This window comes from Echinococcus granulosus, assembly GCF_000524195.1.
Source record: "Echinococcus granulosus chromosome Unknown EG_S00089, whole genome shotgun sequence".
NCBI classification, from domain to species: Eukaryota; Metazoa; Platyhelminthes; class Cestoda; order Cyclophyllidea; family Taeniidae; genus Echinococcus; species Echinococcus granulosus.
In genome coordinates this window covers 31,110-44,895 of record NW_020170469.1, presented here as the reverse complement: position 1 = coordinate 44,895, position 13,786 = coordinate 31,110, and the positions used below count along the sequence as shown (strand labels likewise).

The 13,786-nt window shown below is 40.0% G+C and overlaps 1 protein-coding gene across 1 annotated transcript in view; it reads left to right on the top strand. All coding sequences in view use genetic code 11, as the record gives it.

Annotated features, from left to right (window-relative positions):
• Positions 1-9,565, top strand: part of EGR_07865 (hypothetical protein) — a gene marked incomplete at both ends in the record, with an annotated part of 19,474 nt that extends 9,909 nt beyond the window's left edge. The window contains 12 exons of the mRNA XM_024497114.1: positions 193-483; positions 548-982; positions 1,362-1,619; positions 2,201-2,434; positions 3,921-4,187; positions 4,504-4,734; positions 5,496-5,762; positions 5,849-6,124; positions 6,607-6,879; positions 7,012-7,278; positions 7,432-7,628; positions 9,263-9,565. Coding sequence (XP_024348451.1) covers positions 193-483; positions 548-982; positions 1,362-1,619; positions 2,201-2,434; positions 3,921-4,187; positions 4,504-4,734; positions 5,496-5,762; positions 5,849-6,124; positions 6,607-6,879; positions 7,012-7,278; positions 7,432-7,628; positions 9,263-9,565 — 3,299 coding nt within the window. The remainder of the gene's footprint in view (positions 1-192; positions 484-547; positions 983-1,361; positions 1,620-2,200; positions 2,435-3,920; positions 4,188-4,503; positions 4,735-5,495; positions 5,763-5,848; positions 6,125-6,606; positions 6,880-7,011; positions 7,279-7,431; positions 7,629-9,262) is intronic.
• Between the last annotated feature and the right edge of the window lie 4,221 nt (positions 9,566-13,786).

Sequence of the window (13,786 nt, the reverse complement as noted above, 5' to 3'; positions counted from 1 at the left end):
ATTAATACAAATATAGTAGATGTTCTGATAACTAAAATATAGTATTAAACCATCTGTTTCATAACAACCCATGGAGGAATTCCTCTTTTACACTTTAACATGTTTGCCTGACTTGAAGATTCTAATGTGAAGTTGAGGAGTTGCCTGAACTATACCCTCTTTTAGGGTAAATCTCATTATTCCTTTATCCAGACGCGTACCGCTTCAATATAAAGTTGATACCCGGGGGTGAAGATGGGGTTTACGTTTTGGGCAGCACAAATATCCTCCGCTGTTCCGTCAGCATGAATAGGAGTCTCATGGCCTTAGATTCCCATGTACCGACTTGCCGGCTGAAGGCTCTCAATGAGAATAATCAAACTACATCGAATGGTGCTATAAAGCTGGGCCCGAATCAAAAATTTGGCTCTATTGCCATTGACATCATCATTTCTATGTTCGGAATTGATGTCATGGTCAAATCCACAACTCTGTGGTTCATAGGTACTCCACTTTACCCATTGCAATACGTCTTCGTGATAAAGAGAATTTGTCTTATTTGAATTAGAACTATCCATCTATTTGACCATTAACTACATTTTGCCTTTTGAAAAGCTGGCAATTAAGCTACTGTCGCATTCAAATAAACTGGTCTATTCGCTGTACGATATAAGAGGTCTTCAGCGAATGGACCAAATGGCCCTTCTGGTAGCGAAAGTATTTGTCTCTACAGATCCTACTGCGTTGAAGCTTCAAATTTTGAACGACTCGCATATATTTGATACCCGAGAGACAGGAACAATAACCTGCGTATTGATACCAGAGAATATGACGTCAGTCTTTGGAAAGCATCTTCAATGGATAGACACTCACACGAAGGATGTGGTGGCACACTCCCGCTACAATCAACTTTTTATTCGCAGTCAAGAGGAGATGCAACGCAAGTACACTTGCAAATTCAAGATTGGGAATCTAAAAAAGGACTTACACTTAAAATATTTTGGTAAATTACGGCAGGCCTCCTTATTTGCAGATTTTAGTGGAGTAAAATTGACCTTCATATGTCACAGGGCTATGTCTTAAACTCGACCTAGCTATTAGTGACAAAGGGTCCGGTAGATCAAGTAATCATAAGTTGATTGGAAAAACTTATCCTTTATATACAACGCTAACGGTCTGTGTCAGACACTGTACATCATAATGTAAGCCTACAAAAAATTTAAGCAGTATTTTTAGGCTGCAAGAAGGAGTTCTGAACCACACAGCAGTTTTTTTCTAACCTATTCCTTAAGATCAGTTTTGATTGACAATTTGAAAGGAAAATGAATTTGAGTTAATGCTCATGCCGTCCCACATGATAATCTCCTAATTTTATTCTTTAGATTTAGCGAAAGTACGATTTACAACAAATTCAAGAACAGTTTACGATATTTATGAGAAGGGCCATCTTATACACTGCTACATTCTACCTGAAGAAATGCGAAAACTCACTGACCTTGTGTGGGGGTGGTATGATCCTGTGAAAAAAGTCCACAAGAAGTTTATCGAAGTTGACACGTTTGAAGAGGGAGCCCACCACTTGAGCTGCAACTCACCACAGTTCAGCATACCCCCACTTAACATCACCTTCTATATTGTGCGTGAGTTTTCATTTTACCTCCACACGATTTGCTTGGTATTTGCAAATGTCAGTTCTATGTTTGAGTATCGAATAAGTGTTGCTAAAATAAAAGTGGCCACGTTAAGAAAATTCCACTTTTATGCAACAATTCTCCGATTTTTTTAAAGGAAAAGAGGTGGGGAATCTTGGTCCGTTTCCTTATACATATCTTGTTCCATTTGACTCTTTACTCTCGTAACATGGTTACTTTCCCTTAAAACACAAGCTGACCCAATAAAATCCAAAAGTTGGATGGATTTTAGATAAACTTTTAAATGCCGATTGAAGAGGCAGAATAGTTAAATCTAGTTAGTTCATTCTTGAAGCATAATAGAGGTTGGAAGAGAAGATCGAAAAAGAGTAGACTAGCTCACAATGACCAAAATCCTCAAAAATAAGTTCATGGTTAAAAACAGTCCTTCCATCCCAATGTATTAAGCACGTTAAATGTAGACTCGTAAAATGAGCTTCTTAGAAACATGTAAGCAGACTGGTCAGCTAAGTCATCACATTTGACAAAGAAGTGTTAACTAACTTCTGAGATTGTAAGCTATATTGCAGGCCACAAAGCGGTACATCTTATCCTCGATGCTCCAGCTCAGTCACGATACAAGCGTTCGGACCCGTTGCCCAAGTGCGTCTGGTCGGTGCCGTGGATGAACAAGGAGCCTGGTTTGCGACCCACTCTGGTCCGAAGTGGTTTCAATCGTGGTACAATTTTCCGAGGCCGCACAACGTGCACTTCTACAGTGCCTGGTCTTGAAAGGCAATTTGTGCATGATTTCAGAATAATTGGTGAGGATAAAATTTGCTGTACAGTGAGTGGAGGGTATTATATAAGTGGTATAGTTTTAGTCACGCAAAACCAAAGCACATTTAAATCTATAAAAGATTACTTCTCAGGTTGCATACATTACTAAAAAAATATTGCATACACACTATAGCAATAACGAGAGAGTTTTGCAATTGGTGGTTAAATTCTAAATAAGTGCGAGGAACATTTGAGACAAACCTGGACTTTTTGAGCTTAAAATGGCGATAAAGGAATCATAAAAGATAATGGGACAGAAGATTCTTTCCCGACCTAGTCCTCTACTGCTGTACTTATATTCCTAACTAGGCGTCCAAATGTTATTTGTAGGGAGACTTCTTCAGCACGGCTTAACTGTTCTAAGACAGACCGCTTCACTTTGTCTTTATTAGTGATACACTCTTACCTGCGTGCTTTCATTGCACTCAGGCTATTTCATATTCCACACCAAAGTACTCCACATAGGTTTCACTACATCTAACAATGCTAACCACACCCACTTTTTAGCCCTTGTCAGTACACTCCCCTAACTCAGCGCAAATCAAACACTTCAAAGTGCCAACACTGCCCAGTAGGGAAATTTTGGAATGATATTTAGTGCGCACTAACTTTCTCAACTCGCAGACATCCGTGTTCATGCAGAATAACTTTTTTCGACAAATCCGTGTCGTAAGTCATGATGTGCGGTGTGGTGTAATGTTATACATTCCTGTAGAAGGATTCGTGTCCTGTTAAATATTGTCACACAACAAGGCATGAGTGGATTATGCGTCCAAGATGAGTTGAAAATCTACAATTCACTTCCCACAAGCTAGCTTAATGTATACAAGATAGATTGCCTGGGCGATAATGCAGTAGCTACTGTTGATGAAAATATTACTCGTCGGAGTGGTGGGGGTTGCGGTAGTGGTATAAGCAGAAGTAATTCAAGAATAACCACGGCCATCACTGACGTTTAGATGCACAGCTGACGATCGTTTGCAAGTGTTCACACCATTTGACTATGTGTCCTACTCCGACTGAGTAGCTGAGCGAGTGGCTCAGTAGTTGGCATTCCAATCACAATATTGTTCCTTTTAGAGATTTTCGCAGATGCTGCTACATATTTACGACTTCTCATACGATGGCCTAATTGGCAAGAAGCATCCTTTTATCACTACACTATGTTCCCCATTCAGTGTGAACTTTTTGTTCCATAGGCATGTTTGCTATTCCATGAGCTTATTCTCTACACGTGTGCGTTGCCGTTGTTACCGTTTCTTGTCCTCTTCATTAATAATGTCTGAATTGATGAAGGACGTGTGCGTAGGCTAAAATAACTGGGATGTGCTCGTCACGTTTCACAGATGCAGCATCCCCACGATAGCATCACCCTTTGATTTTCTGAAAAATTCCAAGCCTTGTTTTGTTTTGAATGCTTCTGTTTTCTATTTTCGCGATATCTGTAGGCAATAATGTTGTTATAATCAGGTCTCAATGACGTGCGACTCCAGATAGTACAGGACACAGGAAAAACCTTTTTTCGGGCCGGCAGCAAAGTGGTCTTTGCATGTACAATGGTACCTAGTGTAAGCGAAAATATATTTGAATCTGTCCTCTACTGGAAATTATCTGACAACATGGTCGAATTGCAACAACCGTTCATTGACTTATCCCATCTACAACCGGGAAAATACAACAGCTCCTGTTGGTCGAGCTCTTTAACAATTCCAGTCTTAAGACTGTTTTACATCATTGGTAAGTATGGAACTTTTGCGTTTTCTCAAGTGCATTCCTCAAACTAAAACCTTCTATGTAAATTAATGCCTCTTAGAAATTCGTGGATTTCTTTATTAGTTCATACTTCCTTGAGAATATCGCAAATCACCCAATAGTTGGAGCTCATTTCGTCCTTCGAGGTGTGTGCCAAAAGTCACAATTAGTACTGATAACTTAGGGACATGAGTTCCTAATTTAAGAAAGAAAGTTAGGTAAAGTAGTCTTTCTATTTGTCAATGAATTGGAATCTTATGTAACACAAGTTGTCATGCCTTACTTTTATTTCTTCGAATAGGAGAAAATGCGAAATTGACCTTAAGGAATCGGGAGAAGAGGACCTACTTGGTTGGCCAACAGATGCCTGATTGTATTTGGAACGAAGAGTGGATGAATAAACTACCTGAACTTGCCCCAACTACTTTCATTAGCGATTCACCGCAAGAAAGAAGGACAATTCGCACGATATCATGCACTTTTAAGGGAGATGACATTATGGAAAGATACTCGGAATCCATAATTATTGTCAGTAAGTTTTCGTTATACACCAAAGATAAAACCGATTTGGAAACGAATCATTGGCACCGCACGAAGAAAATATATCCCCACTTTTTTCATCTATGCAAGAAGCGGGCCTATTCAAAGCAGATGATGTTAATGGCAGAAGTATTCAAAATACTGTTAATTGCAAGTTATTTGAAATGTTTCTTAATTAGAGAGCTAAATCACTTGAAAGTGGTCTGATCAGGCTAAAAGGTAATAACAGTAAATTACAGGGATTTCCAGTAAGTACACAGATTTGCCAATGTCTAGTTCGAGGTGAAGTGAAAGGACGAGCATGGCTTGATATCAAGACTGCAAATGAGACTGCAGAGACTATGGTTGTCAAAGAAATACGGTTAAGTTAAAAAAAGATATAACGGTAGAATGTCAAGTGTTGAGTACGAAGAAGAAATTTATAGGGCCTTACGACGGTCTTTAATGTGTAGGAACTAAAAAATGTGGCTTATTTTAAAAGGAAAATCATATCCCTTTTCTACTTAATTGTTGGCAGGAATATTACAAAACGCTGCTAGCATACAAAATCGGATACTGCGATTTCCCTTTTTGATGATGGATGGCTAAGATTTACTAGTGTTGCGTTGGTTTTGGCTATCCTTTGCAGCTCTCTAGGTAAAAAAACAGAAATTACTAATGCCACAACGTACCTGTGGTGGCAGTATTTCATCTACGTGCTGTCAGAATTAAACATGGTGCACTGATTACTTTGGTTATTCTTAACTTCAATAGAGAAGGAGGAACTTCGGCTGAAGTTGAGCGAATCCTATGCTGCTGTGCTAAAAGAGACCCCAACTATAGTTTGCGACTTGGACCCTCCAATTCGGGGCATTGGGGAGCCTTATTTTTACCCAGTGCGAGAATTTGGTCTCGCTAAAATAGAAGGCAATCGACTAATTGCAGGCAACTCCAATTCAAACTCTTCCAATGGTACATACATTTGCATATACAACAAACATGACCTGTATATGACCAAGATATTTGTCATTTCAAAAGTGGGTGAGTTTTCTCTAGTAGCATAATTCACAACCAAGTTAAGAGTAGTTCGCTAAGATGTAAGCGATTGTAAATCTGCATTTCTTTAGATTTATCTTCGAGTCCGATGATTTCTCCAGTAAAGAGGGAATTCGTCAATGGCGAGGAGGTACAGTGCTCAGGCACAAAAGACTCTCAGTATGGCTACTATGCGATTGATGTCCTCCACAAGGATACTAATATATCTTTGATCACTAAAAAACAGACCCGTGCTACCCTATTATCGGCCTTTGTGATTGAAATTGCCATTTCCTGCACCTTAAGAAACTCTTATTTGAATTCCGAGCTTGAGGACAAAAGTGTCACACTCAGTGCAATTGTCAGACGTAAGTTGATTGTTCGCTTTCACTGTGGTAGGGGTAGACTGAACTCCATACATAGGCTAAAATTTCAAGGCCATAGCTGTTGCTATTATTTACAATGATTAGGATATGCACTAGAATTATGGCCTTTTTGAAATTTGTGCACTTGGTTGTGAGCGGGATTCGAGAACCAGATCTGGTGATTCTCAAAATTAAATGAGGGAAAGCGCGATTCATCTGATCATTTGCTACACTTTTGCTTCGTTCTATATTTATAAATTTGCATTTAGACCCAACCCGATTGATCTTTACTTTCCTAACTATCAAAGAACATTTGAGTTGGTGAAATAATTCCAAAATCTGTGGTGCTATTGTCCCAGGATATCATTATTCATATCATCGGTCCTATACATTAATATTTATAGCGAGTCACACTTAAGGAGAACTTGGTTTTCGGAACATCGAAGGTGTTGAATACGGATCATGAGTTCTTCCTTTTTTTGCAGCCAAGAAGTTGATTAATTTGAAGCCGGGTGATCGGAAATATGTGGATACTTCAACGGTTGTTCACTGTGCTTTCGATAGCACCCCAAAGATAGGTCAACATGTCACTCTCAATCTCTTCATCTATCCACTTGGATATCGAAACAAGGTTGAGAAGATTTCATTGTTTTCCTTCAAAGAACTGGGTGCTATTGGAGGTCGTTACTTCTTCGTATGCACAATCGTTAACAATGATGGACCATTCTGGGCAAATATCGATGAAATAATCTTCCTTGGTATGCATTCTACTGTTCGTATTTACGGTAGTATAGTTAACTCAACTCTGTCTGATAACAATCGGGCTGAGTTTATCTGTCTCCTAAATAAACAATTGACTAAGCAGAGAACAATTCCACTTTTGTATTTAGATACGCCAGCGATTCCTAAGATATCAGGAAAATATATATATGGGGACCAGGGTCTCTACTGTTTGACTACAGAATACCCCATTTGGAACCGCATGCTGATTGCTTCAACGGAAAGTGAAAACGGGGAAATTGTAAGGGACGGAAAAGGCCTCTACCGGTTTAGCAGGCAGTCCTGCTATGGGTATTACAATATCACCTGTGAGGTATATGGATACTACAACCTTATAGCATTCTATTTTCGTGCTACATACCGAATTCACTACACCGGTGAGTAGAGTGACATGCATAAAGTCATTGGAGTATTCCCCTTGCCCTCAATAACAGCGCTTTAGTTTGTTACTTCTAAGGGTTTTATGGGTGGGAGCAGTAGACGATTTGATGATAAGGGTGACCTTATGTGTTTATTTATTTGCTTTAAAGGGCCAGAATATAGCACAAAGAATGCCGTTGATATAAACAGAAATGATATCATTCGCATTTATTCTCTGTTCCTCTTGATGGTCATCATTCTACTTATCCTGACGTTCCTGGCACTTGAAAATTACTACCGTCGCCAACACATCTCATATGTCACTAAGAGCCAGAATTACGAGCGATTTCAAAGCAAAGCACTAAAAGTATGTAATATTTAATTAAGTTTTACCTAGGCATTATTATTTTAACATTTTTAATGAATCACCGAAGTACATGTTTTTTTGAGCGAGTTTTAAATAAAAGTATCGGGTTTGCAAAAAAAATGGGTAGCCTTGACATAGTTCGCGCTTCGGTGGTTTTGAATAATCGTGTTACAAAGTGGCAGTTGAAGTGTGTGGGTGGGATTTAAGCTAATCGGCTTCGTAATACGTACGGCTGCTCTGTGTCACTATTGAGATACAATAGTGTAAAATGCACTTTTTGCTAAGAGCAAACGTTTCCAGTGGGAAGCTAACAGCTCAAGTTGGTGAAACTCGAAGACGTGCATGAATCGTGGAACTTGTCAAACAGTGGGGAAAAAGTTCCATTTATGGCCCCAAGACCTTAACCCACTGCTACAAAACCTAGTTGTGGGAGGATTTGCACGTTAGGCATGACAAGAGGGAAGAAAGAGAAGACACTGACTTTTTCTCATCCTCATTCCTACCCTCTGTATACTTTTGATGACACTTCCTTAGTCTCTAGGCATTAGCGTTGGTGGTAATGGTTCCCTTTCCTTGCATACCCCGATTGTGAACGTGATTATAAACCTGGGAACTTTTGTTAATGCTTGCAAAGAAACGGACTAGTTAAAATGACCAAATACAAGCCTCTCCCTTTGAAATTAACCCTGACGTAGACATTCTAAACTTCTCGATTCGTCAAACATCCAGAAATTTACGTTTGTCTAGAAGCGCACCATGGCCCCTTAAAGTGGGCTTTGCACTTGGAGGGTTTGAAAGTCAATTCGCTGGGCTTTCGATCGGTCGGTAAAGTGTAGACAGTCACCACGTCGAGGGGATCGGTGAGACGAAAGGAGATCATTGTTGTGTCTGATAAGCTAATTTTGAGGCTATCATGAAAACCACCATGTGTTATGACGAAAAGCCACGAAGTCAAGTGTTATACAGTTATGATCGGGAGGCTGTCGTGGTGACACGATCCCTTTCACCTTTGTCCTCGAATAGAAAAATTTGCAATAACGAGGTTGTTTATGCTCACGACAGTTGCTATCTCTTCTTACTTGAGTCCTGTTGACTACTCCAAATCGTGTTCTAAACCACTCGGTTAAATTCTAAAGTAGTAAGGAACAGTCTCATCATACACCTCAGTAGTGAAATGCTAAGGGAAGTTTAGCTCTGTGAATAAAATTATTAACTGGTGGAAAAATTAAGCTGTTGCGTTGCTATGTCCTGGCTGAACCTTGAATGCGGAGTAGTTAAGTTACCACATTTACACAGGCCGTCTCAATACCTTCTGCTTGTCATCCATGTTTGTCCTACACTGCACTCCCATTCCCCGTTCGTGCAATTTGGCTCCAGATCTGTAGGATGCAAAGGGACAGAAGAAACGAAGGTGAGGCCTAAGTAACAAATCCGATTAAAGTAATGCGCGAGATCAATGTCCAGCTCTTTTAATGTAAATGTTGCATAGCTGTATAGTATGTATGTGTGATTAGGCTCTCAATATAATCTTACTTACCTCCAACTAAAAATGATGCTCTCAAAACCTTGCGTATTGGATACTAGCTATTTAAATGTCTGGACTACCCACTGAACTTTCCGGCTCCTATTTGTAGGGACTGCAAGGTCAATTTCTCCGAATTGATCTCAAAGATATTCCGACAGACGAGGCATTAAAATTCATGACAATTGTAAGACTATTCGACGCCGCCTACGCCCAAGTTCGACCTAATTTCAAGAGAGGTGCAAAGAAGGCTAAGAAGACTCGATACAATTGGAGAAAATTCATGCATCTAAGCAAGATGGCAGCGAATAACTGGATGAGTGGCAGAATTCTGCTTCGAAGGCGCAAGATAGTACGCTCAAGTAGTGAAGACTCCCTGGAAACCACTGAGGCCAAACAGAGTGCAGATAAATAGATTAACTGGACTATAATCACAATTCACGTCAATTTTGATGTCCTGCACGTCTAAAAACGTGGTTGTTAAGATCCTGAGCAAAACTTCTAGGCCTAATTTTGATATTTTATCAAATTCGCAGGAGTAGTTGAGTCGGTGTCAGTGGTGAATCTCAGAACTACGCATTAATCCGGTTTGCCGGTGCTTTTAAGCATCTGAAAACCGAGCTTTGCCTATTAAAGAACAGTTTTGAAACATGCACAACTTCTGTCTGAGATGAAGGTAAGGCACATGAAGCCGACGACAACCACCGTTTATTTATATTAAACCAACCCAGCAGGAGCAATTTTGATTTCAAAATTTAAACGGGTGGCATTGATTTGTGGTATCTTCTACCCTCACTTTCGGGCAAATTTCAATTGACAATCGGAGCATGCTCAGAAGCGATCCAATATTTAGCATTCAACTCGATTCATATTGACGCATTATGTATGAACATTGCCTATCTACTTAAAGGGCTGATACGCATGATTTGGTCACCTAATTCCTCTGGCAACTGACAGAGAAACTTGGGATGCTATCTACAGTAGCTGAGATATCCCATTAACTGACTCCTCCACTCCACAGCATTTGCAGCATCAGGGAGTTCCTTTTGTGCATGATACAGGTCTGTAGCTTATTTTAACTCGTACCATTTTACGCTGCCGGAGACTCCATCACCCTTGAAGTGTGACACGTGTGCAAACGGGGCCCGGCCACTGCCTCTTCTTGGGGGCTCCGATGTGCTGCTGAGAAGTAAAGGAAAAAGGTAAGAATATTGTGCCACTGAGTCAAAGTAGAAATCAGTATCACTGAGGTAAGAGGGTCCATGAATTCAAAGTAAAACAAATAACATTCTTTAGTAAGCCATACCCCTCCATTCACATAAAATTTATCGGCGTCACCAGCATTCGCCAGTCCGTTTCAATTCTCACAACATATTCAGTACCACGCCATCCATTTATGCTTCAGGATAGGTCATGCTTTGGTCCTGATCTCAGCCATGCATCTCGCCATAAACAGCGAAGCTAGAGTTTAATCATCTTTAGGAACAATGCTACAAAAAATCACTAGCTATTTACGCTTGTTTTGGCATAGTCTGTGATTCGCAATATTTGCGATTTAATTTGCAGGAAAATTAAAGTGTCTACCTCAGTATAGGCTACTAGGACTAGGAAAGCAAATTCATGCATGAAGCGTAGCACTCTCCGCATAAGCTGATTCACAATTGGTGGATTGTGCCCACATCTTAGATACTAACTCTATACTATGCAATGTGGGTCAATGCCACACTTCCGTCTCCTTCATTATTTCACATGACAAAGCACGGGACATACACGGAAATTGTGGCCGAATAGGATAAGTGACATAAGACGGGACAGATCTCACCAAATTTTTGGCGGATGTTGTACAACAGAATGGAATGTAAGCCATTAAGGGCCAGTTTGGAAGGATACAGCTTACTAAACGAAGTGGACCGGTAGGTGGCCTGCTGGATAGGGTGGTCAATTTTTGAGGAGTGCAGTCATGGGTTGTCTTCTATACATATGTTTAATCGTCGGCCATGGCTACTTTATGAGGACTGAATAGGTTCTTGTCAGCCTTAGAGTTGGAGCCCAGATTGGTGTGCCAACTAATTCCAGGTTCGTGTCGGCGGTTTCATTTTTTCGCGGTGAGAGCAATAGAATTATCAATGTGCTTGCATTACTTCATATCTGCCTATTCTAGACCAATGAGGCTCGAGAGACCAAACCATGACTCTAAACCCCACTTAAGTGTTTGTTAATTAACAATCAGTTGAAACTTATAGAGAATCTTACAACAGAGCCTGTCTGAGGTTTCGGATTTCTTGACCACGCCTTTTTTGGATGGTAAACCTAAACCGACATCGATATTCAGAGGAAATTGAATGTAGTTCCAGCTTCATTATTATGGTCGACTTAAAAATTCTAAAGCTGGTGACTGATAAATGTATTTCACAATGAGGTTTATGATCCTAACATTTGGATTGAAACTGAATTCTTATGTCCATCAGATAACGGGGTTCTTTCACCTCATACTTTAGCTATATATATGAAAAATGGCAAGATAAATAGATGTATTCCGTTCACGACAGTACTTCACACGACTCTTTAAGACACAAGGCCCCATAACCGTCACTCCCGTTTTCTTTAATAGCTCTTTTTGCCAAATCAGAGTGGCCATGGCGGTAAATAATCATTAAGGCACTGATCATAAGTGTCGAACACTTAATAAACTCTGCCAGATATTAGAAATTTTCAAGACTAGCGCAGAGCTCGCATATCAACAGGGTAACGGTCACCTGGAAAGAGCAAATCACGATCTGACCGGACCGCTAAAGACCTTTATTAGGAAAAATCACAACCACGGGACTACGATTGAAATCTGGGGCGAGTTCTTTGGCCTACAGAGCAACAGTCCATCCATCAGCCGTCGTTTCACTGTTTAAGATGCTCACAGGTCGCAAAATGCAAGTAACTTCTAACATTGTCTTAGCAATTGCGTAAATAGCAAATGGAAGCGTTCCAGAGTAAGTGCTACAGCTGGAAGAGGGAATGAGAATAACTTTTAACATCATACCTGAACATTAATGACTGCAACACATTGGGCAGAAGGAATATTACTTCAAACGAAGTGGCATCTACATCTACTAACGCCTACTACAAGCGCAATCGTACAATGCGATCGCGCCACTTGAAGTGCATGGCAATTTTCAACTACCGTGGAACGATGATACAATTCGAGCGATAAAGTCATCTCATCAACATAGGAAGATATTCGAGTAGTTGTCCCTTAGGGTTGGATTCGCATGTCGATCCCATGAATGCAGCGCTGTAAGTCTTGACCGAGGCACAAAGGATTTTACAAAATGAGGTCAGAAAATGCATTGCTGACTTAGAGAAGGGATGAGCACTACTTGCATGGCCGGAGTTTATGTCACTTAGTGGTGGTGCAAATACGAAGCCCCAGATGCCCGCAAAATAAAAACGAAGAGTTCAACTACTAATCGAGGCATAGCAAGTAGGCCTATTAACCAGTTATTTGTTTCCGATTTAAATGATATTACCACCTAACTAGAAGTTAAGATACGACAGAAAGTATTTGTTCATAAATCCATTCCAGTGAGGCTACTCATCTTGTGATTCCGCTTGAATGCTACCAAGTGGCTGTGGGTTATTCTGACTAAAAAGGTTGGGCTGATTGTGTGTGGAAGCACTTGACACTATCAATTTTATATTTATCTGCAAATTTCCATGGCTTGTTTTCTCAATGGCGTGCACGCTGCTGATGTGGTGAAATTTTTTTTAATGGCTAAACTTATGATGGAACCTTGGCTCTGAGCATAATTCCATGGATGCACTCATCCCGTAGAAAAGAAGTTGCAGATTATAATCAAAGTATTTTACCGGTAAACCACATGTTACGTATTTTTCCCAATTGTTTCATTGTGCTTGAACATTTGCATTTAGGCGTAGAACGAACAATTATGAATCCCCGGAAACATCTCTGGCTCGGACGTTTTAATCTTAGGTAACCAGGTTTAACAGAGAAGGGGAAGGATATTCCTAAGTCAGAATTAATTTCTGTGGTTGAAGTTCAGATTGCCTACTCCTCGAAGAATCTTGTATTTCTTTGCTATATTTCACAAAAATTGCATTCAGGACTAATTTGCATCTGGCTACTGCAATTAAGCATTAATAGGTATTTCAAAATCATCAGTATGAAAGAAGGACTATATTTTGCAGCTGTAGTGGTTTTATGGCCATATTATTTCGATTTTAGAAGTAACTTATTAAGCACTACCTCTTTTATGCACTTTGTGATGGAAAATGGGCTATTTCCTTCGTCGTCCTCTAAGGAAAATAAAGGCCCAAATCTCTGCTGTGAATCAGAGCAAAATTAAGATCGAATAACTTTACTGAACTCTTTCGATTATTATATGATACGACATTTTAATTTCGCTTGTACTGAGGGTGCAGCTTTCTTTACTCCCGCTGGACAAAATATTGTCCCATACATGCCAATGGTCGACCAGCACTTCCATACTTTGGCAAGGCAATTTCTGCGCCAGTATTGTAAGTTTTTTCATCTTCAGGAAAGACTCCGGGTACAACAACTGCTTCAATTTTCACTTTGCCTTTAAACACTATTTTCGATTTGAAACTTTACTTTTCAGTTTCT